This window comes from Kogia breviceps, chromosome 13 (genome assembly GCF_026419965.1).
Source record: "Kogia breviceps isolate mKogBre1 chromosome 13, mKogBre1 haplotype 1, whole genome shotgun sequence".
NCBI lineage: Eukaryota > Metazoa > Chordata > Mammalia > Artiodactyla > Physeteridae > Kogia > Kogia breviceps.
The window spans coordinates 47,387,711-47,415,547 of record NC_081322.1 but is presented as its reverse complement, the minus strand read 5'-3'; the positions used below and the strand labels follow the sequence as shown (position 1 = coordinate 47,415,547).

The 27,837-nt window shown below is 34.9% G+C and overlaps 2 protein-coding genes across 10 annotated transcripts in view; one reads left to right on the top strand and one right to left on the bottom strand.

Annotated features, from left to right (window-relative positions):
• Positions 1–19,309, bottom strand: part of KPNA5 (karyopherin subunit alpha 5) — a 43,953-nt gene extending 24,644 nt beyond the window's left edge. The window contains exons 1-7 of one of the 2 annotated variants that reach the window (XM_059083333.2): positions 19,124–19,309; positions 13,663–13,796; positions 12,172–12,273; positions 11,959–12,058; positions 7,113–7,207; positions 4,804–4,935; positions 2,822–2,910 (exon numbers count right to left, since the gene is read on the bottom strand). In XM_059083333.2, the coding sequence (XP_058939316.1) occupies positions 2,822–2,910; positions 4,804–4,935; positions 7,113–7,207; positions 11,959–12,058; positions 12,172–12,273; positions 13,663–13,791 (647 nt within the window). In that variant the 5' untranslated portion in view covers positions 13,792–13,796; positions 19,124–19,309. The remainder of the gene's footprint in view (positions 1–2,821; positions 2,911–4,803; positions 4,936–7,112; positions 7,208–11,958; positions 12,059–12,171; positions 12,274–13,662; positions 13,797–19,123) is intronic. The other variant, XM_067011708.1, reaches the window with a different exon arrangement.
• A 1,020-nt stretch (positions 19,310–20,329) lies between these two features.
• ZUP1 (zinc finger containing ubiquitin peptidase 1) overlaps positions 20,330–27,837 on the top strand; it is a 52,218-nt gene continuing 44,710 nt past the window's right edge. For 4 of the 8 annotated variants that reach the window (XR_010836265.1, XR_010836266.1, XM_067011702.1 and 1 more), the window contains exons 1-4: positions 20,330–20,568; positions 22,010–22,585; positions 25,030–25,140; positions 26,868–26,989. Coding sequence is in view for 6 of the 8 variants with exons in the window: in XM_067011702.1 (XP_066867803.1) it covers positions 22,024–22,585; positions 25,030–25,140; positions 26,868–26,989 (795 nt within the window). In the remaining 2 variants the exon portion in view is untranslated. Of the gene's footprint in view, positions 20,625–22,009; positions 22,586–25,029; positions 25,141–26,867; positions 26,990–27,837 lie in introns of all 8 variants that reach the window. The other 4 variants (XM_067011706.1, XM_067011705.1, XM_067011704.1 and 1 more) reach the window with 3 other exon arrangements.

Below are 27,837 nucleotides of genomic sequence, written 5' to 3'. Positions count from 1 at the left end.
TCCTAAAAAGTTAAAGATAGCGTTACTACATTACCCAGCAATTCCACCGGTAGGTAATACCTAAAAAGAATTGAAAACTGGTGTTCAAACAAAAACTTGTACACGAACGTTCATAGGAGTACTATTTACAGTAGTCAAAAGGTGGGAATAATCCAAATGACCATCAACTGACGAATGTACCACAAAATGTGGTACATCCATACAATGGAATATTATTTAGCTATAAGAAGAACAAGGTATTGATACATGCTACCATATGAATGAACCCTAAAAACCATACGGTAAGTGAAAGAAGCCAGACACAAAAGGTCACACACTATAATGATTTCATTTAGATGAAATATCCAGAATAGGTAAATACATAAAGACAGAAAGCAGATTAGTGGTTTCCAAGGACTGAGGCACTTGAAAAAAGGGATGTGACTGCTTAATGAGTATTGGGGTTTCTGTTTGGGGTGATAAAAAGTTCTAGAACTAGATAGTGGTTATGATTGCAAAACACTATGAATGTACTTAATGGCAGTAAATTGTACACTTTAAAATGGCAAATTTTATACTGTGTATATTTTACACACAAAAAAAAATATGTTCTAAAGGTTTTCCTATAAACAGTCTTTGAAGCCTCCTAAAACCATAACTCATTTAGAAATAAATTAGTTACACTGATTTTCTTATCAGGGGTTGACAAACTTTTTCAGTAAACACTTTTGGCTTCACAGGCCTTTCTCTGTTACAACTATGAACTCTGCTGATGTAGCATGAAAGCATCCATAGACATTAAGTAAGCAAACTGATGTGACTATGTTCCAATAAAATTTAATTTTCAAAAACAGGGGACAAGCCAAATTTGGCCTGAAGACTGTAGTTGGCCAAGCTGTGATGTATACTATTTTTCTTCACTTGTATTAATGGGATTATCATGAGAAATTGCAAATCTTTTCTTGTCCAGGTTTGCTGTATTATAAATTAAAGTTGAATTAAATTAAAACAACAAAGCTATATCAGTATAGAAAGTCCATAGTAGCAAAAGGCTTATATTTACTGAGAATAAAACAAATTGAAACTCCCCAAGGCAGAATTGATAAAACCATGTTATATTAATAGAAATTTTATGTATACTTAAGCATTAGCTAAATGTGAATTTCAATGTGAACTACAGATTATCCATAATCTTTTTTAAGTTAATACCATTTTTCCTTTTGACCAACTACAGTGAGAACATCTGGCAGCTAACTTGACATAACTTCCTTTTTACGACCTTTCTCAATTTTTTAATGAACCTTTGAAACTTTCTAAACCTACTCTTTTTCTGAAATTTATTATGTTTATAACCAGGACTACATGGCTGGGTACTGTTTGTTTGTCATTAGTTTTATTTTTTAGTTTGGTTTCTTTAGTCATAATTAAAAGCTCCTTAGAACATTTAAAGGGATTAGAACTAATAAATACTTACTTACTATTCCATAAACCATTACCAACTTGAGATACTAACAAATAATAAAATGACCTAGAGACAGAGAGCAAAAATGAAAAGAGAAACAAAGTGCTCACAGTTAATCTACAAACCATATAATCAGGCCAAAAAAGTCTCAAATTGAAAATTTAAGAGATGCTTTTAATAGTATGAACTTCAAAATAGCTCTGATATTGAACCCTGAATCAGTGTTCTCCTTCATGGCTCAACTAAATTCTCAAATACCATAAAGCTTAACTCTGGATAAGCCCAAAGTAAATGAAATCACAAGTGGTTCAGTGGCCTCCACATAGTAGGTACTCAATGTTAGTTGAGTGAAATGATGCTGAGAAATCCATTTGGTCCATGGAAAGTTATGTTCTCCAAAATAATAAAATATCTTTTGCAAAATCGTATCTAAAAATTTATTCTTACTATCCACATTCTCAGCTTGGAAAGGATGGAGAATGGCCTAGAAATGATGAGTAAAATTTTCCCTTTCAGTCCTCTCCTCAATTAGTTTTTCCTTTTTCACTATTTACACTGGCATTTAGCCTAAATAAAAATCCTCTTAGTAAATGATAACAAACATAGATAAAGAAACCTATCTTTCAAATAATTTTATGTCATTTCTGTAAAGAACCTTACATTATAGGGTAATTTCTTTTTTAAAAAAATATATAAGGTATTTGAAAAAGAAACCACTAGCTAAGTCATTTTAAGTAAAATTCTAATTCTGAAAGAAAACTCTTTGTTCTCTGAACATTTCAAAATCAAATATGAAAACCTGACATCCTCAATACATCATCTGTTCATGTATTAAATACTCCCTGCTTTAGCAACTTTTAAATTTTTATTGTATTAAAAACTACTATTGGGCTTCCCTGGTGGCACAGTGGTTGAAGGCCCACCTGCCAATGCAGGGGACACAGGTTCGTGCCCCAGTCCGGGAAGATCCCAAATGCCGCGGAGCGGCTGGGCCTGTGAGCCATGGCCGCTGAGCCTGTGCATCTGGAGACTGTGCTCCGCAACGGGAGAGGCCACAACAGTGAGAGGCCTGCGTACCGCAAAAAAAAAACCACTACTTATCCTTGTTTTGTAGAATAATTATTTTAGCACAGTAAGCATCAAGTAAGTAAGGACCACTGTGAAGTGTGGCTTAAGAGAACATAAAAGACAGATATGATACAATTGGAAAATTTTTTTTGTTAGTTTTACATACTTTCAAGCTATTTCAGGCTTGGATAAACATAAGCGAAATTTAAAAGTATCACTGAAGAACTTAATTGTGTATGTAGTAATATAGTGTAGAAAACAGTTTGCTTTTCCCAAAGTAGTATTTAATCATGATAAAATTAAAGTACTTACTCTAAAAGAGGTGGAAGTATTTCACAATTCAAAACAAAATCTCTGCATTCTGCATTGTCACCAGCAATATTACCAAGTGCCCAAACAGCCTTAGAAAAATAAGAAAAAAAAGATTCTTTTATGACAGTATCTTAAATAAGATGCTCTCTCTTAAGAATGAGATTTTAGTGTAGAAGGAAAAAAGTGATAGTTTTCAAGATGTTAAAACAAAACATGCTAGTAGGAAACAAGAAAGGAAAACTTTAAAAGTACCTTTAATAATATTTTTAGTCAAATTGAAGCATAGGGCACTTAAAAACTTTTTCTTACATGCTAGTGAAATGTTTATTCTGTTCAACAGAGAGGTAGTCTGTCTACTCTGAATCTACATAGAGAGACAAAATAGAGTTGACCCTTGAACAATGAGGGGGTGAGGGGCACCAAGCCCTGCACAGTCAAAAATCCATGTATAACTTTACAGTTGGCCCTCCTTATCCAAGGTTCTGCATTTGTAGATTCAACCAACCTCAGACTGCATAGTACTGTAGTATGTATTTATTACAAAAAAATCCATGTGTAAGTGAACCACGCAGTTCAAACCTGTTGTTGTTCAAGGGTCAACTGTATGTCTATATTTAGTGAATCTTCCAATTACCTATGCCAAGGAATCCACTCACTGGGAAGGGACTGACTTGTAAAAGAAAAAAGGAAGGACAGACAAAGCATAGAAAAGGAAGGTAAAGCTAATGTGAGAATTGGCTTGAATTGATGCTTGAAAAATAAGTTTAGAGTTAGTCCAGCTTAAATAAATGGTAGTAAAAGATTATTCAAATATTAAATTTCAATTAGAGGAGAAATTACACAAATGCAAATGATCATTATATTCTCATTTCAGGCTTTTCATATAAGTACGAAAGTAGACATTAAGTTACTTTTCCAATTGGGAAAATTTTATCTTAACATCTAAAATATGTGTTAATATTTTTAACATCTACTCTAGACCTAGGTTTATTGTCTATTTTTTAAAGAAAAATTTTTTAAAGTGATGACATTTTGTAACCTGTGAAGTATTTTGTTGGTAGGGATATAAATTCATTAACACTTTTGGAAGTCTACTTTGAAATATGCAATAAGAACTTAAAAATGTTTTCTTTGAGTAAAGTCATTTTTCCCTAATGAAATAATCAAGAGGTACATATATATGTCAAGTATTAATATCAAGACCAATATATAATGGTGTTCATTCACAGTATTATTAACACTAATAAGCTAGAAATAACTCAAATGTACAACTATTGAGGAACAGATAAATTATGGTACCTACCTGAATGGATAATGAGTAATAAGTAAAATTTTCTTGGAAGAATAATTAATGCCGTATGAAAAGGCTCTCAATACTAGTGTTAAGTGGGAAAACAATATACACATAAAAATAAAAATATAAACAAACAGATGGAATGGTAGAGAGATCTACAAATCAATTTGCATGAAAATGATCCAAAATGAAAATATAAAAACATTTGACTTTCTCTGGATGGAACAAATTATATGTGATTAAATTTTCCCTGTTACAGCAACTATGAGAAAGTTTAATCTAAAATGGTTCATTCAAAGTAATGTGATATATTAAAAAGAAACAATGAAATAATCTACATACATGCAAAGAACAAGGAATCAGACTGGCCCAGGTTTAAAACTTGGTTTAGCCATTCACTGTGACTTTGGGTAAATTACTAACTTTTCTGAGTCTCAGTATGCTCTTTTATAAATGGGAATAGCAATTCCCAATAGCTAAGATCCCATGTTTACAAAACCCAGGATTATGCCTAAGACAGTTTATTCTTCCTTCCTTCTAATTTGACAGTAAACAGAAATTATTGTATTCTAATAAATGTAATGCACAGGCAACTTGGTAAAACTGAATTTCAAACCATAATCGCAAATGGTACTTTCAAGAGAAAGTTAAAATCCAGCAGATTTAATAGGTCAAATTAGAAACTTACCTGTTCTTGAACATCTTCATGCTCTGAATTAAGGAGTTTGATAAAAATTGGAACAGCCCCAGTTTCAATCACTACTTTGGTATGTAGAAAAGTTCCAGATGCTATATTAGTTAATGCCCATGCAGCTTCAAACTAAGGAAAAATAAAAGTAGAATAAATGAAAGCACCCAAAAAATGTCAGAAAGGGGAAGAAAGGAAGAAGAGAGGGAGTAAAGACTTAGCTGAACAAGTCAGAGAGAAAGACTGACTTACGATTAATAAGATTTAATGTGAAATGAGATTTGATAGGTAAAAATGCTTTATTTTAAAAAAAGGACTCTTCAATCTGGAAAAATAAGAACTGAGAAGAATATAATAAAAATTTACAAAATCATGAGTAATAAATGAACACATTTGAATTTATAATTCATAAAACTCCTAATATTTACAATTAGGGAGCCAGGTATTCTAAAAGAAGCAGTGTAAAAATAAATGAGACACTACTTAATAGAGTAATAGTATATCTATTAGAATCATAAAAGGTATTTTTGTTTCCCTAGGCAACATCTAGTCCTAACCTCCTCACTTAAGAAATAAGAAAATTATAAGTCCAGACATTTAGGTGATTTGTTCAAGGTCAAAGAGTTCATTATTAGCAGATATCTGTTAAAACATGTGCAGGCCAAACAAAATTTGTTTGTGGGCCAATCTGGCATGTAGGCCCCCAGTTTGAGGCCTCCCTATTAGATCAATGTTTCAAACTAGCATATTTCATATGAACTTGGATAATATGGCACAGCATATAGCTGCCCCAAGAGCATACTGCTGAATTTCATTAGGTTTCAAGTATAATGATTAATAAACACTCAAATCCCCAATATTCTTCTTGAATACTGCATGCTCTCTGCACATGTTATTCTCACAACCTGAAATTAATTTCCTTTTTTCAGCCTGTTAAACTCTCATTCACCGTCAAGACTAGCCATGCGACACTACTAAACCAAAAAAAATCCCAGATAAGTTGCCATGTTCTCTGTGCTCCCAAAGCATTCTGTATATTGTTTTGTTAGCACTAACTGTACTATGGTATCACAGATCTGTTTATGTGTCTGTCTCTCCCAACAGAGTGAAGAATTTCTGCAGAGAGGGACAATATCTTACTCAAGTTTTTAACTACAATGCCTTATACAATGTATTGCTTAAACTAACACTCAATTTTATTCATTCATATTCACTCATTTCTTCTTTCAATCACTTAGAATTAAAGAGCCAAATAATAAACTAGTTATCAGGAGGCTTAGGTTTTAGTCTGGACTCAGAGCTTATGAATAAGGCAAATGGATTAGATCATGATCTCCAGGTCCTTTCAACACTATCACCTAAAGACTCTGAACACTAATTGACAATAAGACTATACTATGGATAAAAAGGATCTTTTCCTCAGACACTCTTGTTGTAAACATTCTCAACAATTTTTCAGCATAAAGCTCATGATGGTTAATAGTCACAGGTTCAACACAATCCTTTGCTTATACCTAGATGTGAGGACCTTTGCCAAATTACTCAGATAAGTGGAACACAATTCTAAGTTGTAATTTCAACAACTATTACTCAAATACTAGTAAAAGTCCTCCATGACCAACAAGAGCATTGAGAAATTAGGTGTAGGTCTTGTGCAATTCCTGATAGATATAATTCCACCCTGTACACTTACTTAAGAATATTTATAGCAACAAAAGTCAGGAAGAACAATCTTAAACAGTAAAATACCTGAAAACTTCAGTAATTTACTCTTAGTAGCCAATTATTTGGAAGACATATTAAAATTTACACTATAGTATGACTGAGAAGCAATGCTCTTTAGGACAAACCTAACTTTGGTCACATTTTAAGTAGATTATACTGATTCTTTCTTTTTTCAAAAAAAGAACTAATCAATCAGATTAAAATTTTTAAGAGGTACAAGAGTTTTTACTAAAAAGTTACAACTTTAGTTAGCTAAGAGCCAAAAAAAAATTTAACCATTAAATTAACATTTTGGTTTATGGTTTTCTAAAACAAAAGTTATTAAAGGTTGACAACTACAAAATTTTTCTTAACATTAGGAATGATTTTATATATTTTTCCCAAAATTGTTTAATTAAATAAGTTCCCAGAAAAAATTAGCATTGCAACCTTGACCAAGGCAAGACAGGTAGCACCACCTTTAATTGCCAAGTATTTACTGAATGTTTACAATATACTCAGTACTGTAGAAGCTGCTTTCACTAGACACATTAATCCTATGTCATTTCTAGAAAAAGATTAAGAAAGTAAACTACAGAACTCACTTGCAATGTACAATTTTCACTTCTTTCAAGAAATTTCACAAATCTCTGCACAACTCCTGGTTTCTGTATAACTTGATCAATTGGTGGATTAGGTTCTGAAAATTAAAAAAGAATTAAGTTATTACATAGACACAAAAACACAATGATCTGGACCCTATGCCAATTAACAGGGCACATAAAATAACTCTTTCCTAGGTTTCACTGATCCAGTTTAAAACTCTTAGCTGGATGTAGCTGAAGAAAATAAACTTTCTAATAATTGCAATGTAATGCAAAAAAAAAAAAAAGCAAATTGTTTTTCATTACCATAATAATAAGAAAATTTTAAAATATTTCCTATACAAATATTTATAATTCATAAATTGAAGGCTATTTAGGAGGTCACCTTCACAATATGGGAATATTTCAGTCCAATACTCAAAATACCAATCGAAGGATAATGTGTCTTCTAATTCTTCATAACCATATTCCAATTTCCAGGGATGTCTCTTTCACTATCAACCATGAATTGCCTAATGTCTTTCAGCTAGATAGGTTCTATTTTGTCAGGGTATTATTTATTATTTACAAAAGTGATATTGAACTACCTAGAATTCTTGATAAATTCTCAAGAAATGCTGAGGACTTTTGAGAATCATAAAATCTCTAAGAAATTTTAAAACAAAGATATGTAAATTGAAAAAAAAGATATTTCTGGGACTTCCCTGGCGGTCCAGAGGTTAAGACTCTGCGCTTCCAATGCAGGGGGCGCGGGTTCGATCCTTGGTCGGGGAACTAAGATCCCACATGCCGCAGGGCACAGCCAAAACAAAACAAAGATATTTCAGCTCCCAACAATATAAGTACCAAGAATTCTTTCTCCTCCCTTGGCTTCAGCAACAAGTACACTCTTGTGGTTCTCCAGGAACTTCTACGCTGTTGTTCCTTTGGGTTAGTTTTCTCCATTATTTATTCTCCTCCTAGAAAATTTATTTCTAGGAAATCCCCTCCTAGAAAATCTATTTCTATCTTATTTCTATTTCGCTAATTCAGTTATCACTTGCCATTCACAAATCTAACCTCCATAAATTCTTCCTTCCTAGATTCTGTACCACATTTTTAAGTGCTTATGGTTATATTTTTCCCCCACAGCTTCTTTAAAATGTAGCATAAATAAAACCAAACTCCTAATATCACTATGCTTATTCCTTCCCCTTGCCCTGTACCCACCACCCAAATTTGTCTGAGCTATCTGTCCACCTGGTTACATGAGAGAAATCTCATTTCCACTTTTGACTCTTCCTTTTCTTAACTCCTGTTTGAGTATGTTACTGATCATAAATAATGTTTAATCAGTAGAATTAATAAATGAATGATAACCATAAAATGTCTACAAATCCTGCTTGTTTGATATAGAAAAACCTTATTATTAAGTTTTAAGTCAGTTTAAATCTTAGAAATCGTGTTCTCAACTGTTAAGAAAGATTTATTTAGGAATGGACTTCTTGGTAATTCCCTGGAGGTCCAGTGGTTAGGACTCCACATTTCCGCTACAGTGCGCACGGGTTCCATTCCTAGTCAGGGAACTAAGATCCCACAAGCTGCATGGTGTGGAAAAAAAAAAAAAGGAATGGACTTTTTTCTTCCTTTTCTTCTTTTTTCTACAAATCTGCTATCTTTCTAACTTGCTCAAAAATTGGGAGATTTCTGCAAAATTAGTAGCGTTAAAACTATAAAGTTTTGTTTGGGTGTTTTAAATGAAAAGTCTGGATTCTTCAAAATGTGAATTCCAGACCATAGCTTAAACTGTTGTTATAGTTATAAAACATCAACAAGATAAAATAATATATATTATTAATGCCTTTATTCCCATCTTTAAAAAAATCAAAACAAAGTTATTAGGTTGTGATTACCATCTTTACCTTCCAGTTTTTTCTCTTTTCCCAAAAGAAAATTCTAAATCTACTTTCCCCTTATTTTTGTAAAGGACAAAATTTTGTCTTGCTCTTTTTGAGCAGAGAAGAAAGGGGAGGTTGAGAAAAGGAAGTAAACATAGAAAATTGGTTTTCTAGTTAGAGGGTGGGGAGAAGTGGGTATTGAGACTGTTGGTATTGAGACTACCTGAATATGTAGATAAAGAAATATAGACATAGGTATATATATAGATAGATTTAAGAACCCAAATATGATCTCTTCCTGGGGAATTACTTTACAGTTACTTTCATCTAAAAGAAAGCAATTAAAGTGTGCTTGGATCATCAAGTAATTTAACAAGTATCATGAACTTTTAACTTTTACACTGATATTATACTGACAGAATAATAGCCTACCTTATCTTATAAAGGTGATGAACTATTACAGAGAAGACTTAGTCAATATGGCAATGTAAACATAAGTAAAATAGAGGAATATCTGCTTCAGCACTGAAGACTAATCAAGAGTCATCCACAACAAAAAAGCCTTGGAGAAACAAAACTGGGATTGAAGAAAAGAACAATTTGTGATTTACATCTATAAGAGTGGCCATGATAGGGAAGTAAATAACAGATTCTAGAAAAAGGTCACTATCATGACTTAAATCAGAGGAGTTCTATTTCTAGCTCCAGTTCTAGTTCTAGCTCCTTCCCCATATTTCTTACAGTGATGGATCAAGGAAAATTATAGTAAATCTAATATTCTTCTACACCTAAAATATTTGGCAGGAACTCACATCAATCAGCAAAAGAAAGTATCTATAATTCCTGACACATGCCCAACCTGGGCAAGCATAATCCCACTACAAGAAACAGAAAAATCATTGAATCTATGAAAAAGATACTATATTTTAAAAGATACAGAACACCCTGAGGAATTAGGAATGAAGATAAAATCTTATGACTAAAGAATTCAATAACAGGGAAGTTGTGGTATAAAAACTGGTGGCAAACTCTTAATATTCTTAAATACAATTAAATCTAAATTAATTCTGTTAGTTGGTTATAACATAATACATATGCCAAAAAGAAATCTTAAAAGAAAATATGGTAATGTAAAAATTATTGATGTGTTACTATTAATACATTTAACTTATTTTTTTAATTAATGTTTTAATTTAAAAATATTAATCTGACTAAAAAGAAATCCAAATTAGAAAAACAAAAACTGTGGAATATGTGATGAAGAGGAAGCTACTCTTAATTTTATAGGGTCTCCTAACATTGCTAAGCTACTTTTGCTTGGAAGATAAGGGATGGAAAAGGAAAATTAAAGGTACTTATGAAAAAGAACAACAATAAGAAAGCAAAGGTAATAGCCTGTAATCTGTGCTGAACTGAACACAAGATGTCTTTTATTCCTCATACGTTACTAAATTTTGTCTTTCAGGAAGATGCGGCAGCTAGCCAAGGGCAATTTCAAAATCTTATCAGCTCATGTATACAGCTCAATATAATTAGAATTACTAATCCTATAAATTCCATGTATGAAAGATGAGATAGACTAAGGGTTAAATTTTTATTTAATAAGAAATTTTTATAAACTCAATATAAAATTGGATAAATAAAATAAATAGGCAAATTATAAATTTTAAAGGTCAATGATAAAAAATATTCAACTTAGGTGCTCAAAAACTGCCACACTATAAGCACTATTATGTAACCATCTTTTTCTTTTTTTTTTTGCGGTATGCGGGCCTCTCACTGTTGTGGCCTCTCCCATTGCGGAGCACAGGCTCCGGACGCACAGGCTCAGCGGCCATGGCTCACGGGCTTAGCCGCTCCGCGGCATGTGGGATCCTCCCGGACCAGGGCACGAACCCGTGTCTCCTGCATCGGCAGGCGGATTCTCAACCACTGCGCCACCAGGGAAGCCCCCATCTTTTTCTTTTTTAAAGATAGTTGTGTTGGTAAGAATATAGTGAAATGAATATCTGCACAAACTAAAGATGGGAATGTAAATTAATACACTGTTTATTCCCTTTGACCCACGATTTCACTTTTATAAATTCATACTAAGGAAGCTTTAGGTTATACAAGGATTTATGTAGCTTTGCTTATAATAATCAAAAATTGGTGAATCACTTTGCTGTATTCCTGAAATCAACACAACACTGTAAATCAACTATACCCCAGTATAAAATACAAATTAAATTTTTAAAAATTTGGAAAAAAATATGATTGATGATTATTCATTTTACAGTCATGCTCTGATGTTATGCTGCCATTTAAAAAAAATGTCTGAGGGCTTCCCTGGTGGCACAGTGGTTAAGAATCCACCCGCCAATGCAGGGGACACAGGTTCAAGCCCTGGTCCAGGAAAATCTCATATGCCACAGAGTAACTAAGCCCGTGCGCCACAACTACTGAAGCCCACTCGCCAAGAGCCTGTGCTCCACAACAAGAGAAGCCACCGCAGTGAGAAGCCCACATACCACAACGAAGAGTAGCCCCCTGCTCGCTGCAACCCAACACAGCCGAAAATAAATTAATTAATTTAAAAAAAAATCAGCTGATTTTGACCACAGACGTATGGGTTTATTTCTAGACTTTCAATTTAAATAAATAAATAAAATAAAAATTTTTTAAAGTCTGAAAAATATTTCTATAAGAATTTTAAAATATGTATTTCTAACTTTCTTTCTTGGCAATGGGACTAATTTGGGATCATATTTGCTTCTTTAAATCCTTTTATATTTGCAGATATTCTACAATCAACATGTGTTACTTTGATAATATAATGTTTAAAAAAGAGATGTTATTTAAAAATATATTTTAGAGAAAAATTAAGACCTACTGGCAAAGAAAGCACCTTAAAATAAAAAAGTATAATAAATAAAACTGTATTACAAATTCTTGTAACATCAAATAAGCATACTGAAAATAATTCTTGCCTTTAGAAAGCAGCTTTCTAAATTTCTGTGTTGCTGTTAGTTGTTGATCAGCATTATTAGAAAAAATCATCTGAACCATATCTGTGGTAATAACTTCTTCCTAAAACACAGAAAATACAATTGTTATTTAAATATTTTGCATTAGTAATTTTGCTGTATCATCTCTGTAATACTGTTGAAATATAATTTGAAATACGTTTTTGTAATATCTACCTCTGGAATGGGTACAGTGGAACTGATATCCGGATCTTGGATAGGATTTTCTAACATAGATTCATCATTTCTGGGCAAAGAGACATTTCGGCGTTTGAATAACTGTATATAAAGAGAAATAACTTAATATATTGAGCTTTCCATAAAACACTAAATTCCCATAGAATTATATTTTTCCTTTACTGAACAAAACAATAATTTTATCATTCAAAATTCTGAATATTTTAGTATTTCTTAATCATCATACCATAACAAATTTATGAGAAGTTTTGGGGCTAAATTAGCTCTTGTCCTGTAGACTGCTTCTTAATCTCAGGTCTTTTACCAATGTCTAGTAGCATAAGCAGAGTACACATTTATATTTTACAGCACTTGGAAAACCACATATGCCTATACTAAATTATGAGATGTCTAAGAAGAAAATTTTAGTTAAAAAGCAAATCTGTTTTATGAGTGAGATAATGTGGTATATTAACAGAGTTAGTACATTAGATTAACAAGGAATAGAGAGCAGCTCTCAGGAAAGAGGACCCTATGCTTATTAACTCAGGAGTGAATATAAAGAAAAAAAACAGAGGAGGAAAGAGATATGGTCAGGTCACTGAGAAAGATTTATAGGTACATCTCATAAATCAAAATTGATGAAAAAATCTGGTATCACATACTTTTCGATAGCTAAATAAATTCTGCTGTTCCTCAGTCTGTACACAGTTCTCTTTCTATTCATTTATTCAAGAGATTTTTTTTTTAGTACCTACTGTAATATAGTAGAGACTACGTTAGCTACTACAAATAGGGGAACGACAAATAGTCATATTTCTAAAACAGGCCTTTTTCTACTTTCTTCATTGCTAGTCCTTTCTACACATTAGTTTTAATTCATGTATGTAAAAACCATATCCTCCTAATTATTTATGAATACTTCTAAATTTAGGTATATCCTGGAATGAAAAATGTTGAGATGCATTCTTTTAATTTTTCTATTCCTTATGTCACATATATAAAGTTCAAACAGAGAAGGCTACGAGGTCTGCCTGATAGACTATAGGAGGAACAGTATGAATAGCATAGGAAAAAAATTATAATTAATGTAGAGGCAAGAGCTATGAAAATCAGAAAGCAATAAATGAATACAATTAATGTTTTTCTAGGGGGCAAATTTTACAATGACAAGTGGAAGTGATCTAAATAGGCTCAAGAGTAAAAATTTCTTAGCACTGGAGCAGAAATATTAATGTAAAAGGTTTATCAATGGAACAGAAAAGCCATTCTTGTCGGTGTTTAAAAATAGCACAGGATTCTGAGTCGTGAATTTGCTAATATTATTACTAGAGCCTAATAAATTAAAAAATATATTTACCCATATTCAATTTCCTAAAATATTTTTTTCATTTAAAATTATCTAAAAATTAGCAGCAATAATAATACTACTTCTAAACTCTTTATATAATGTTTTTATGTTAACAGAATTAAATATTTTAAAACACCTACCTGTTCTTCCCTTTTTTGTTTTCGCAGCTGTATTCCTTCTTCTTCTCTTCGTCTACGCATCTCTTGGGGATTTAGGGCTTTATTCTTATAACTTTTCATTCTATAGTTATCTTTCCCTGGACTAGCCATGGCATCTTAAGATTAGGAGAGAAGAAAACAGATACTGATAACTCTCAAAACAACACAAGATGTTTACTCTAGGGCAATTAAATTCAGGCTCATGGATTAAATAGACCAACAAAACCCATTTTGAAAATTATGTACAAAGAATACATTTCCTCACTGTCATATCAAAATTGGAGCAAAATGACCAAATATTTTAGAACTTAACTATCAAATAAGAGATTTTGGTCTAAACACAAAGTCATTACCCTAATTTCACTGATTCTGAGATGCACTCCCCCATCCCTGGTATTTTAAACTTTCTGTAAGTGAGATGCATCTTAAAATTACTGTCAGCCAGGAACTAATCATGAAATAGTTGGGTAAAAAACTTCTAAATTACAGCTTATGGAAAGATCAAGAAATAACCAGCAGTGAATTGTCTTATTTTCAATAAAATATGGTATCAGGCTTCAGTAAGCACACCTCACATATTTATTGGGGTCTGTCTTCTTTCATTTACTTAAGGCACTGCCTAAAGAACTAAAGCCACACAGGTCATGACCTGAGTTATGACTGCCTTACCAGTTTTCAGTACTAGAGTATAATTAGTTCTTTAAAATACTGAAATACTTCTACTTTCTTTTTTTGTGGTACACGGGCCTCTCACTGTTGTGGCCTCTCCCTTTGCGGAGCGCAGGCTCGGGACGCACAGGCTCAGCGGCCATGGCTCACGGGCCCAGCCGCTCTGCGGTATGTGGGATCTTCCCAGACCGGGGCACGAACCCGTGTCCCCTGCATCGGCAGGCGGACTCTCAACCACTGCGCCACCAGGGAAGCCCCTACTTTTTTTTTTTTTGCAGTACGCGGACCTCTCACTGTTGTGGCCTTTCCCGTTGCGGAGCACAGGCTCCGGACCCGCAGGCTCAGCCGCCATGGCTCACGGGCCCAGCCGCTCCGCAGCATGTGGGATCTTCCCAGACCGGGGCAAGAAGCCGTGTCCCCTGCATCGTCAGGAGGACTCTCAACCACTGCACCACCAGGGAAGCCCACTTCTACTTTATTTTTAAGTAGTTTTATTATAAATGTTTTTTTAAAATTAAGATTTATATAAACATTTTATAAGTATATTTAAAATATGTATTTTATATAAATATAAACTTGTATATTTAAAATATATATTTTATATAAATATAAAATTGTATATTTGAATGTATATAATAGTTTTAGAAAAAGAGTTATAAACACTTCTTAGTATTATATTAATATTTTGTTATTATTGGAAACAAATACAAAATTACTAATATTATAAACTATCCTGCATTTACACATTAAAAAAATCAGTCTAAAGCAGGGTTTCAATTTGAATTTAATATGAGAGATAATTAATGCCTATCTAGAATGTTATTCTGATAAATTCTGATGACATACCCATGTATAGCCAGAGAGAATGCTGTAATCAATTAGCACTTATGAAGTAAAAAGGAGAGAAGGAGAGATGGGCATTTATATGCCATCCCTGATATAGAAGAGCTAGATTAATGAGCTGGCAAATTATATTTTAAGTAGTAAAGTACACTAAAACATAAGCATTAAATCCTGCAAGAGCACAGAAGACACAGAAACTAACTGTGCCTTAGGGAGTTCTGAAAGTTTTCCCAGTTAACCTGTCTTAAAGGATGAGCAAGAATTTGCCAGGGAAGAGGATGAAAGGGGAAAAGGAAGGGAACAAGTATTTCAGACAGAGGGAATATATGTAAACACAGAATTCATGAAGAAGCCTGGCATAAACATGGAACAGTAAGAAATCAAGTGTACCTGAACAAGAGGATGCATGGGAGAAGGGGCAGGAGATAAAGCTGGAAAGGTAGGTAAGAAAACATATGCTTCCTGCAATCTGGTTAAGAAATCTGGACTTGATCCTAAGGAATAGAATTAAAGAAATTAAAGTGAAGGTTGTTTCAAGCTTTGATGATAAAGACCTAAACTAAATTAGTAGCTGCACTGAAAAATATAGAAGACAGATTGATTCCAGAAACATTTCAGAAATTGATTCAATAAGAATTAGAGGCCAAATGAATGTAAGGAATATGTGGTAAGGAAGAAAAGGAGTTGAGGATGACTCCATGGTTTTTAGTGTGAGCCATTTCAGTATAATGACAAAATAACCCAAAATAGAGAATACCGATAGAGGAACAGTGTGGTGGTTTTGTTTTCTTGCCTCCATGTTTTTGAGATGAAAATAATGAATTCAATTGTTTTATTTTTCATTTACATACAGCAAAAATCACTCTTTCAGTACTATGAATTTGACAAAATGCACAGGCATATAACCAACACAATAAGATACAAAACAGCTTCATAACTCCCCCCAAAATTTCCTCATGCTGCTCCTATTAGTCCTTCTCCCACTCTTAAAACCTGACAACCACTGATTTGTTTTCTACTTCCACAGATCTTCCTTTTCCTGAATTCCACATACACGAAATAATAACAGTATGTAGTCTTAGTTGGCTTCTTTCACTTAGCATAGTGCATCTATAAGTCATCCATATTGTTGGCATCTACAATAGATTATTCCTCCTTATCGTTGAGTAATATTCTATTGTACAGATATACCACAGTTTATCCATTCATTAACTAAAGGACATTTAAGTTGTTTCTACTTTAGGGCAGTTACGAATAAATCTGTTATAAACATTCATGTACAGGTTTTTGTGTAAAAGTAAGTTTTCACTTCTCTCGGGTAAATACCTAGGAGTAGGACTGATGAATAATATGACAAGCGTATGATTCGCATTTTATAAGAAACTGCCAAACTACAAAGTAACTATAACATTTTGCATTCCCATTAGCAACATATAAGAGTTCCTGTTACTCTGTATCCTGGCTATACACTTGGTATTGTTAGAATTTTGTTATTGTTAATTGTAGCCATTCTAATGGTATACAGTGACTTTAATTTTTAAATGTGTTAAATTTACAGTACATAGGGCACAAACAGAAGGCTTTTATTTATGGATGGTTAAAAATGAGTCAAAACTCAGGAGAAGAGTGCTGAATGATAATCCAAGAGCATTAGAGCTATAAAAGAAAGATGCCCAAAGGAGAAATCTTAAGGATATTCACATTTCAGTGGAAAATGGAAAGAGCAAAGGAAACCAAAAATAAATAGGAGGATCAGAAGAAAGTAAGAGTCATGAAAAAGAAGGGAATTCAAAAGATAAAGGAGTATTTCAGTTGTAGTAGCACTAAAAACAGGTCACCCAATTTGTTCATTCATTGATTTATCCAGCAAATTTAAGTGCCTACAATAAGCCAAGTACCATAGGAAGGAAGCAATAGATTTGATAATTAGGTCACTGGTAAAGATATTGAGAGAAATTTCATTAGTGGTAGAGCTAAAGGTCGAATGGAATGGGCTGAAGACTTCACAAGGAATTAAAACTTTGTGCCTCTGAACTTTTATTATTAACTTTCTTAATAATAACAATGTTTAGCATTATTCTCTACTTCATATATAAAAATTCTGTCACATTAATAAAAGCTTAGGCTCTTGGAATGGAAAAACAGAGATCAGAGTTCACGACAGAGCAAACTGGGCTTCAACATTAGTTGCTGAATTATGTTCAACAGTATAAAATATCTTAGCAAAATGAAATGTTTGCAGCAATAAACCTCTTTAATATACTTACCACCTATACATTAGGCATCTTCTAGGCCACTGGCCTCTAAACTTTTTGATCACATATATGTACACGAAATACGTTCGGAAATTCCATGTACACAAAATACATTTGGGAATTCATCCTCAATATGTTTATTTATACACATGTATTACTAGCTTAATAAATTATCCCATTATAAATTCACAGATAGAAAATTTTTTTAAGAAACAGAGTAGTTTTAAAAGGTAAGCAAACAGAAGTTCTAATATTTTCTCCCCACATCTCATTGAATCACCTTGTGCCTCCCAACACACACAGCAGACACTCCTTAATACCATCAGTCTAGGCAATGACATTAAAACCTTTCAATATAAATGTTAACCAAATAAAATCTAGCCCCAACAACTCATACATCATTTGTTCCTTTTTCTTCTGTAGTACTAACTTCTTGTCTCTTATTTAACATCCCCATCCTCACTGCAGTTGCTTCAAAGGGGATGTAAAGTTCAAGGAAAATGATCTTTAAAGGGGCCTCACCCAAGGGGATTGTTTCTTTCTCTGGATTATAGCTTAAATAACTACTGTACTTCAAAGGCTGCTGTCTCATACAAGTTATTTTAAATATAAGAAATGCTATTCAAACACTGTAAAGTTGCCAGAGGAATTGTTTTTCAGTCATAAGCTTATTTTTTCACTCTGCTCTTTGAAAAACTGCTGATGTTTGGCAAGCAACTGGAATCCGAACTTTTTCTAATATATATTAACGGAATTTCTTGTCTCCATAAAGCCTCCATTTCTAGGCGCTAGGGTGGCTGTTAGTAAAATTACAAGATCAGTACGAAGGGGAAAGTGCACCAACCAGAAGATCTAAAGGACAGAGCCATTTGTTTACCAAGAGGGAAAGTCACTTTCTTACAAAATATAAATCACTGAATGTTGTAATTAAGAGACCTCAAATCAGAAGGCTTTTTTTAAAAAAAAAAAAAATGTGTTCAAAAAGCCGAAGAGTTAATGCCCATGTCATATTCTTTTGAAGTATCAATATCCCGTTTAACAGCTTTCACCTCCTTTCATCTCTTATGCATTATTGAGGAGACACGATTAAATTTTCATCTTGGAAGTGAGCTGGCCGACTATTAGAGAGAAGCATCTAAGCCACGCTCGCCCGCGTCAGGACTGAGCCCTTCCTGGCACCTGCATCCAGGTGGAGGGCAGCTCGTGGAGGTAGAGGGTGCGACCTAACATGTGTAGGCCCCTGGGACCGAACCTGCCTTATTCTGGACACGGTGAAACTTCTAATAAGCTGAGCCGCGGGACAGACTGCTGAGCCCCAGAAGTGACAGGCAACGTTTGACAAGACCATGTACCAAAAGAAGGAACTACCGGGAAACAGTGGAGCAGAACGGCGAGAGGATGAGATCCTCTGCCTGAAGCTCCTTCAGAGGACCAGCCCGGCTCTCGGAGAGGCTCAGTGATCCCCGCGACTCAGCCTCCTCAAGAGAAAGGTCCGGCTGCCACGCCCCCGCCACCAATCTCTCCCACTGGGGAAGCTGAGAAAATCCCGGCTTGGCCTGGTCCTGAACCCTTTGTAGGGGAAGGGGTAGATCAAAACAGTGGCCTCAGGAACTAGTAGCTCCCAAAGGGACCAAACCCGAGGCTCACCCAACCTGTCCAGTGTCACTCCTACTTACCTATGAATGTGGCACAATCGGCGCTCCGACTTTCCAGTCCCCAGCTGCGGCGTCTGCTGCGGTAACAGCTGGGTCACCACTCCGCCCCTAGCGATGAGCCTAGAGACCAGGCTCGCAACTCAAGATGGCGGCCTCCTGCGCCCCTCACCCGAGACCCCAAGGCTCGCCTCCCAGAAGCCCTTGCACGCGGCGGCGGCGGCGGCTGCGGCACTGACCAGCAGAGGGGGCGGAGAGAAGCGGGCGCCCCAGCTGCATCCACCCATGGGGGAGCCGGCTCCTGCCCGGACTCCGGGATTTTAACCCGGCGCGGTTGCCGTTGCAGGAGTGTGTCCTAGTGCCCTAGTCCTCCGTACCAGCTCTCAGTCTTTCATTCACCCATTCGTTGGTTTGCTCACCCATCCATCCATCCACACATTCATTTGTTCATTTTACAACGTGGTACATTGATGGAGGGCATAATCTGTGCCAGGCATTGTTTGATATTGGAGGTACAACAGTGTACACAACGGATAAAACTCTTAACTTCATGGAGCTTTATTTCCTTCCTACATTCTCTCCGCTCATTCGTTTCAAGGGTTTCAGTTAGCTATTTATTTAAATTTTTGGATTCTGTAACATCTGGATTTTTGACAAAAAAGTAGTCACTGATATATTAAATAAATAACTCCAGATAAAGTACTCTAAATTATTATAACACATATATAGCCTTGTAATCCATCCTGGGGTTGAACAAGCAGTATTGAAAACAGACTTTTCTACATCTAGTGTTAGGCACAGAATATGCAAGATTCCTTCCCCGAAGAAACTCCTGTTTTCCATCTCTTGTTCTTTTTGTTCTCTTTTCTGAGAAATTTTTTGTGTTATCCTACAGCTCTTCATTGATGTCTTTTTAAAAATTCTGCTATTGTATTTTTTAAATCCCAAGAGCTGTTTCATATTTTTAATTCAGGGATCAAGATAGCGTTATCTTGTAACCTTGAGGCAAGAACGTGTCTTTGTCATCCTCCATAGTTCTGAGTTTGGCACACTGTAGCATTATAAGCCCTTTATTGATAACGTAATAGAGTGCTACTCAGTCAGGCCCTGGATAGTGGGTATTGTGGATTCGTGTAATGCCCTAGGACGTAAATTAGGCGTCGGAACCTTGTCGGGGAGGTGCAAAAAGACTACGACTCCCAGAATGCACTACAACCCAGATTAGCGTGGAGCGGTGCATGCTGGGAGTCCTTCCCTTCCGGGGAGTAGAATAAGAGATTTTTTGAATTCGTTCCTGGAGGCTGAAGCTTTTCGGAGTCCCTCGTTCTCTTCTCGGTTCACCGTGAGTCTCTGGGCCCTCCGAAGACGAAGCCAAGCAGAGGGCAGTGTGGCCGGCCTGTGGCCGACTCTCCAGGCCGGTAGGAAGTGACCGTCCAGCCCTAGTTCCCTGGGCCCAACGCTTTGATCCAGTTAGTATCGGGGCTGGTTTCCTGTTCTGGCCCGGGACGCTGGCACAGACCCTTGGGTAGGCTCCGGCACCTCTCGCCGGCCTCCGTACATCTCTCATCCCCTTGTGATCTAAGTGTTGGGGAGTTGAAGCGTATCCTTCTGCGTCCAGCTGTGTCCCAGCTCGGGCAACGTAGAAACTTCTCTGCGTGTGACGTTCTTTCCACTGGGGGTTTGGGAGAATTTTCATCTAAAATCAGAGACTGTTTTCACTTATCTGAAGGGAAATGGAAAAAAGGACAAAGTTGGGAGTTCTTAGAAAGCTTCATTTATTTAAATGATGGGAATAGTTTCCTTATTTTTCATTTCCTGTTTGTTTTCTGAATAGTTTTAACTGAACGGTAGTCTGTAGTAGAAAGGTTGTGACGGTGATTGCTTTTTGAAAATTACTTCTTAGCAAAATCACCTTTGTGTCAGTAGCCAGTACTTTATTTGTCCGTAAAACCCAGAAATGACTGCTGATTTAGTACAAGTCGTTTTGTAGACCGAACCTCAAGGAGGTGAGATGTCTCACCTAAAATTATGAAACCTGAGATTATAATCCAGTTCTCTTTGACTCTGGAATCAGTGCTGTTTTTCTATTATGCTCACTCGGCTTTTATTTTTTGGGGGTGGAGAGTACAGCCTCTGGAATCAGTGCTCTTTTCTATTATGCTCACTCTGCTTTTATTTTTTTGGGTGGAGAGTACAGCCTCTGGAGCGTGACTGGGTTAGCATTTTGGCTAACCATTTTCTGGCGCTGGTGACATATCTGAGCCAGGGTGTCCTCCATATAGAATGATAATAATGGTGCTTGAATTGGTTTGATATATGTAAAGCTCTTTAACTGTTATTATAAAGATTTGTTTATTTACCCAATTCATTGTTAATAATTTTAAAGTTTTGTATTTAGATATATCAGTTGATAAGGTTTCTTCTCTTTGTTTTCTCTTACTTGACTTATTTTACCTGGGCAAGTTTATAAACGTTATTTTTTCTCTACCTCAGTCCAGAGACACACTTTTTGAAATTTTTCAAAAATTATTTAATTTGCATTATTATTGCCTTTGTTTTATCGAAACCATAAACTTGAAATACAGTAGTGAAATTTTGGTTGAGATTTATAAATAAATTTGTGTATTTGAGGAACAGTAAGTACATTGAAAATTTCTTCATCTAAATAATCCAGTTATAAATAACAAATATAATTGCTCGAAATCATTTTACAAAATGTATTTTCTTTTTTTTTTTTTTTTTTTTGCGGTACGTGGGCCTCTCACTGTTGTGGCCTCTCCCGTTGCGGAGCACAGGCTCTGGATGAACCCGCATCCCCTGCATCGGCAGGAGGACTCTCAACCACTGCGCCACCAGGGAAGCCCCCAACTCCTACTTTCTAACTTAAAATAATATTGTATTCTTTTCTAGTTACCTGCTGTACCATGCTGTCTTGCAATATATGTGGTGAAACGGTAACCTCAGAACCAGACATGAAGGCTCACCTCCTAATTGTTCACATGGAAAATGAAGTTACATGTCCATTTTGCAAGTTGTCAGGTGTGAGTTATGATGAAATGTGTTTTCATATTGAAACTGCTCATTTTGAGCAAAATGAACTAGAAAAAAACTTTGAGAGGATTAATACAGTACAGTATGGAACTTGCAATAGCAGGAAGGACAGCACCCTACAGTGTAGAATGGAAGTTAATTCAAGTATTCATTCAGCTTGTGCATCTAATCATCCGAAAATTTCAGCTCAAGGCCCGCCTAACAATGGTATTTTAAAACATAAAGGCTTTTATTCAGAGAACTTAACTGAATCTAGAAAATTCCTGAAAAGTAAGGAAAAACAGTCTGACCGAACCAAAATTAAAGGATCAATTTATGAAGCAGTGTATAGTCCTCCTGAATGTCCATTCTGTGGAAAAATAGAAGGTTGTAGTCAAGATATGGAAACTCATGTGAAAACAGAGCATGCCGATCTTTTAGACACTCCATTGGAAGGTAAAGTATTCGTTTTATATAATAAGTAAGTAGCAATAGTCTCAGTTTAATATGTGGTGTCCCAAAAGTTGGTTTGTAAATGAGATCACTACAAATGTGTTTTCAGTTTGTTTATAATATTGTTCATTTGCCATTATTAAAATATGAAAATACAATAATGGAAAAGAGTTTTGATGCAAATAATAAATGTTTCAGCTACATTGAAAATAGTTTTAGAAACTTTCTGAGGAGAAATACACTCAGAGTCCAGTTTGCAGAGGCCATTCTTTTATTTACCACCAGCCCAGTGGCATCTGAACTGTCTGGGAGTCTGATTTTGTTACCAAGTTCTAGTTTGATTCTGTTATGATCAGAGAACAAACTTTATGGTTTAAGTTCTTTTGAATTTCTTGAAACTTGTTTTATGGCCTAAGGTATGGTATATGGTTTATCTCAGCACATGTTCCATAGACACTTGAGGAAAAAATTGTTGGGTCGAGTGTTCTATATTTGTCAATTAGGGTATGTTGTTTGATCGTGTTCAGATCTTCCATGTCCTTGCTGATTTCCTGTCTAGCAGTTCTACCAGTTTTGGGAAGGGAATTGAAGTCCCTAATTATAATTGTATATTTGTCTGTTTTTCCTTTCAGCTCTATTAGGATTTGTTTCATGTATTTTGAGGCTCTTTTACTGGTGCATACACATTTAGAAACATGTATTTCTTTGATACCATTGAGTTTTTAAGAGTAATTTATATATTTTGGATGCAAGTCCTTTATAAGATAATGTGTTATGCAAATATTTTCTCCTGGTCTGAGGCTTGTCTTTTCGTTCTCTTAACAGTGCCTTTCACAGTGCAGAAGTTTTGCTACTTTTAATGAAGTTCAACTTACTTGATTTCTTCTTTCATGGGTTGTGCTTTTGGTGTTGTATCAAAACTCTTTGCCAGACCCAAGGTCACCTTTCCCACGTTATCATCTATAAGTTTTATAGTTTTGAATTTTACATTTAAGTCTGATTCATTTGAGTTAATTTCTATAAAAGGTTAAGGAGAGTGCATAGATTCATTTTTTGAAATTTAAAAAATGCTATTTTTTAGGGAAGTTTCAGGTTCACAGCAAAATTGAGTAGAAAGTACAGAGATGACCCATATACCCACTGTCCCCTTATCCTCACAACCTTCTCCATTATTCAACAACCCATACCAAGTGATACATTTGTTAAAATCAGTGAATCTACAATGACACATCAATATCACTCAAAGTCCATCGTTTACATTAGGGCTTATTCTTGATGTTGTATATTCTACAAGTTTTGACAAATGTATAATGACATGAACCCACCATTTAGTATTTAGTATCATACAGAATAGTCACACTGCCCTAAAAATCCTCTGTGCTCCACCTATTCATCCTTCCCTCCCCCTGGCCACTGGCAACCACTGGTCTTTTTACTATCCATATTTTTGCCTTTTCCAGAATGTCATATCATTGGAATCATACAGTGTGTAGCTTTTTCAGATTGGTTTATTTCACTAAGTAATGTACATTTAAGATTCCTCCATGTCTTTTTATGGCTTGATAGCTCATTCTTTTTTTTTAGCATTGAATAATATTCCTTTGGATGTACCACAGTTTATCTGTTCACCTACTGAAGGACATCTTGGTTGCTTCCGGGTTTGGGCAATTATGAATAAAGCTGCTATAAATGTCCATGTACCAGTTTTTTGTGTGGACAGAAAATTTCAATTCATTTGGGTAAATACAAGGGAATTCATGACTCTGGATCATATGGTAACAGTGTGTTTAGTTTTATAAGAAACTGCCAAACGTTTCCAAAGTGGTTGTACCATTTTGCATTCCCACCAGCAGGGAATGAGAGTTCCCCTTGCTCACATCCTTGCCAGCATTTTGTGTTGTCAGTGGTCCAGATTTTGGTCATTCTAATATATGTGTCGTGTTATCTTGTTTTAATTTGCAGTTCCCTAATAACATAATAACATTTTCTGTACCCAGTATCAGCCAGGTCTTGGTCTTGTAGAGGTACCATTTCTTCTGTCTTGGGCGTGCTCCCAACTAGGGCATTTGATCCCAGTGTTCTGATTTTTTGCTGAATGCTTGAATTCTGCACATCACCACACAGTTTGGAGGGTACTGAGAATCCAGCCCCCAAAGGCCATATCTGAACTGGCCTCTACTTACCATTTGATTTTCCTTTTTACTTTTCTTTCCTTGTTTTGACTATGGAGCTAAATGTTTATTATTAATATTTTCTTTTACTGTAAGAGGTTTGTGCTTATGCTCAGGCTTTCATCTTGACCCTAGAAGTAGAAAAATTGCTTTAAATCCAACTACAAAGAGCTTTTACTTATTTAATAAAGTTAGTGGGTAGTAGAGTCTTTGACTTGGGGTGAAAAATTTAAAGGTGTTAAAAATCAAACCAACTAAATTATATCTCTAATACAGATTGTAATCAGCCACTCTATGACTGCCCTATGTGTGGGCTCATCTGTACAAATTACCATATTCTCCAAGAACATGTTGACTTGCATTTGGAAGAAAGCAGCTTTGGACAAGGTATGCCTGTATGCTTAAAGATAAGAATGTCATGATTTAATTTCTACTTTCTAGGATACTATCTACTTTTTAGATTAGTGTTATAGAAGGAAAAAAAACCCACATAGGTTAAAAAAAAATCCATCCCTTAAAAAATTCTAATACCACTTCAACTTTTTTAAGAAGTTTTTTCACAGAAGATTTATAAAGGATGAACTGTTGTGACCAACAACTGAACTAGGGGTATGAATCCAGGGTTTTGACCTAGAACATCAGTATTTAGAAGATAGTGAAATATTGTACAATTTAGAAAATCTTTTTGATTTATAAGTTGAGGCCATTCTTTCAGCAGCTGAAAGTAGTTGAATTTAGCATCTTGTCAGTAAAAATTGTTTATGAACCAGGAAGCTGCCATATGGCACATATAATTTTAAAAAGAATATGAACTATGAGACTTAAAAGTTTTTCAAGTGCATTTTCAGATACTCTTCTAGTTTCTTTATTACCACCTACTAGTTTTATAAGAGATTCTAAAGTTTTCCTCTGTCCCCTATTATTTTTAATAGTGGCATTGATTAAGTAATCATGAGGGTGCCTTAGAAGTGGAAAGATCCTATATGATTTTCACAATTCCATTGAAACAAAATATAATGTAGACCTAAAGAGAAACCAGTTGTGTTCTACTGGATTTCAGTTTCTTAAGGTACATAGATATCTCCTGTTAATGCAGGGGGTTTTAGTGTTCATTATCAATGATCCTAGTACCACTTAGTGATGTCCAGGGACAGCATTACCTGCTCACTCAGCCTCATACAAAGATGAGAATTACTGGAGTAAAGATGGAACAGTTCTCTACTGTGGTGGTTCTTTACTAATTACTGTGGAAGCATAAATCTCTGAAGTTGAGAGTCTAATACTTCTTATTTTGTTTATGATAAGCTTTGTATGGGTACATAAATTATTCTGTAAGCCTGTAGTGGGTAATGAGAGAAAGATATGGTCTGAGTGAATCACTGTTGATAGCTTCAGAAGTATGCTAAGAATCAGTTTTGAATTGCATATTTCTACCAGTGGAAGTAGGGACCAATTAGGAAGGTGTAGCAGAGGCTGAGAGATTTGAAAGGAAAGAAAGAATATTCAAATACATAATTAAACCATCAAATTGGGAGGTCAAGGAGATGCTGGCCAGAAGACACTCACTAATGGATCTGTAGGACACTGGGTAGAGAGGAAAAAGGACAAGATGTTCCATAGTTATACTATTTGCTTGGGGGTCAGGCTGTAATTAAGTTACGATCTAATATCTGTACTTTGCAAACTTATATTTTTACCCTCTTTATTATTTCCTTTTCCCCCCCTAGTATTTCTTTTAAAAACCAATCTGCCTTATTTGTGTTAATAAGGGGCACTACTCAAGGGTGCTACTTAATTTCTCTAAGTTCTGGTTTCCTTAGTAGATAATAATACCTAACTTCCTAAGGTTGTTATGAGGATCCAAATGAGGTAATTAATGAGAAGTGCCTGTCACAGCCTAAACACTCAGCAAGTATTAGCGATTTAAGTGGAGGTTATACCATTACAGAAGTAGTTCAAGTTCTGCTAGATTTGTTCTCAGTGTTTCTGTGACAGCATAGTCATGAATAAATGGCAAAATAATAGCATTTACTCCTTTTAAAAAATATGTATTAACATAAGTGAGCCTTTATTTCAGTAGTTATTTTATTCTAAACATTAAAAATGTATAATAGGTATGGATAGAGTCCAGTGTTCTAGAGATCTAGAATTTGCTCAACAGCTTCAACAAGAAGAAGACAGAAAGAGGAGATCTGAAGAATCAAGACAGGAAATGGAAGAATTTCAGAACCTGCAGGTACAAAGATTAATAGCAATTATATTTTGTTGGTTTGGTTAGAGTTTTTATTTTTCAAACATGCTATCGAGCCTTCAGCCTATTATTTTTGTCTTTATTATAGAAAATATTTTTTTACATATATTTTTTATAGTTCATAACAGCCACCATTTATAAGTACTCATTCTGTTCATGTACTAGGGTGAACACTTCATATTAAGTATCTTAAAATCTTCACTGCTCCATGAAGTTATTTTAGACTTTTTTTTTTAACAGCAGATGAAGAAATAGAGACACAAAGTACTTAAGTAGCTTAAGTAGCTTGCTCAGGGTTTGGCAGTATTAAATGGTAAAGCCTGGATATAAACCTATGTCGATGGGGAAAATTAGGAAATTGAGACTCAGAATTTTAAGTGTTTGTATTGGTACTTAAAACAGAAACTTAGAATTAATGTCTCCTGAGTCTTAAATTCTTTTAGTGATTGCAATTTAGGCATTTAGAAAGAACCATTTTTAATGGAAAATGCTTTTTGATGATGTTTGAGACTTCATTTTTTTTAGGTGAGTGGTGGTATCTGTTGAACTAAACTGGTAACATCGATTATATTTTTAATGCATTAAAAATTTTAACAGCTTTTTCTACTTTTTTCAGACCTAATTTGCTGTAGACTATGATGTCATCTGTGCTAATAATGCTCATAGAGATTTTAAGTGTTCTTTTTCTATGTGCTAATAGGGTAATGTATGAGTAAAAAGGGTTTATGATTGAATAGGTTTGAAAGTGTCCAGTTAAACAGTTTTGTGTACTTGGGGTCTTCTCAAAGCCTTTAATATACTAATATGCATTGTACATATCATAATCTTCCTGA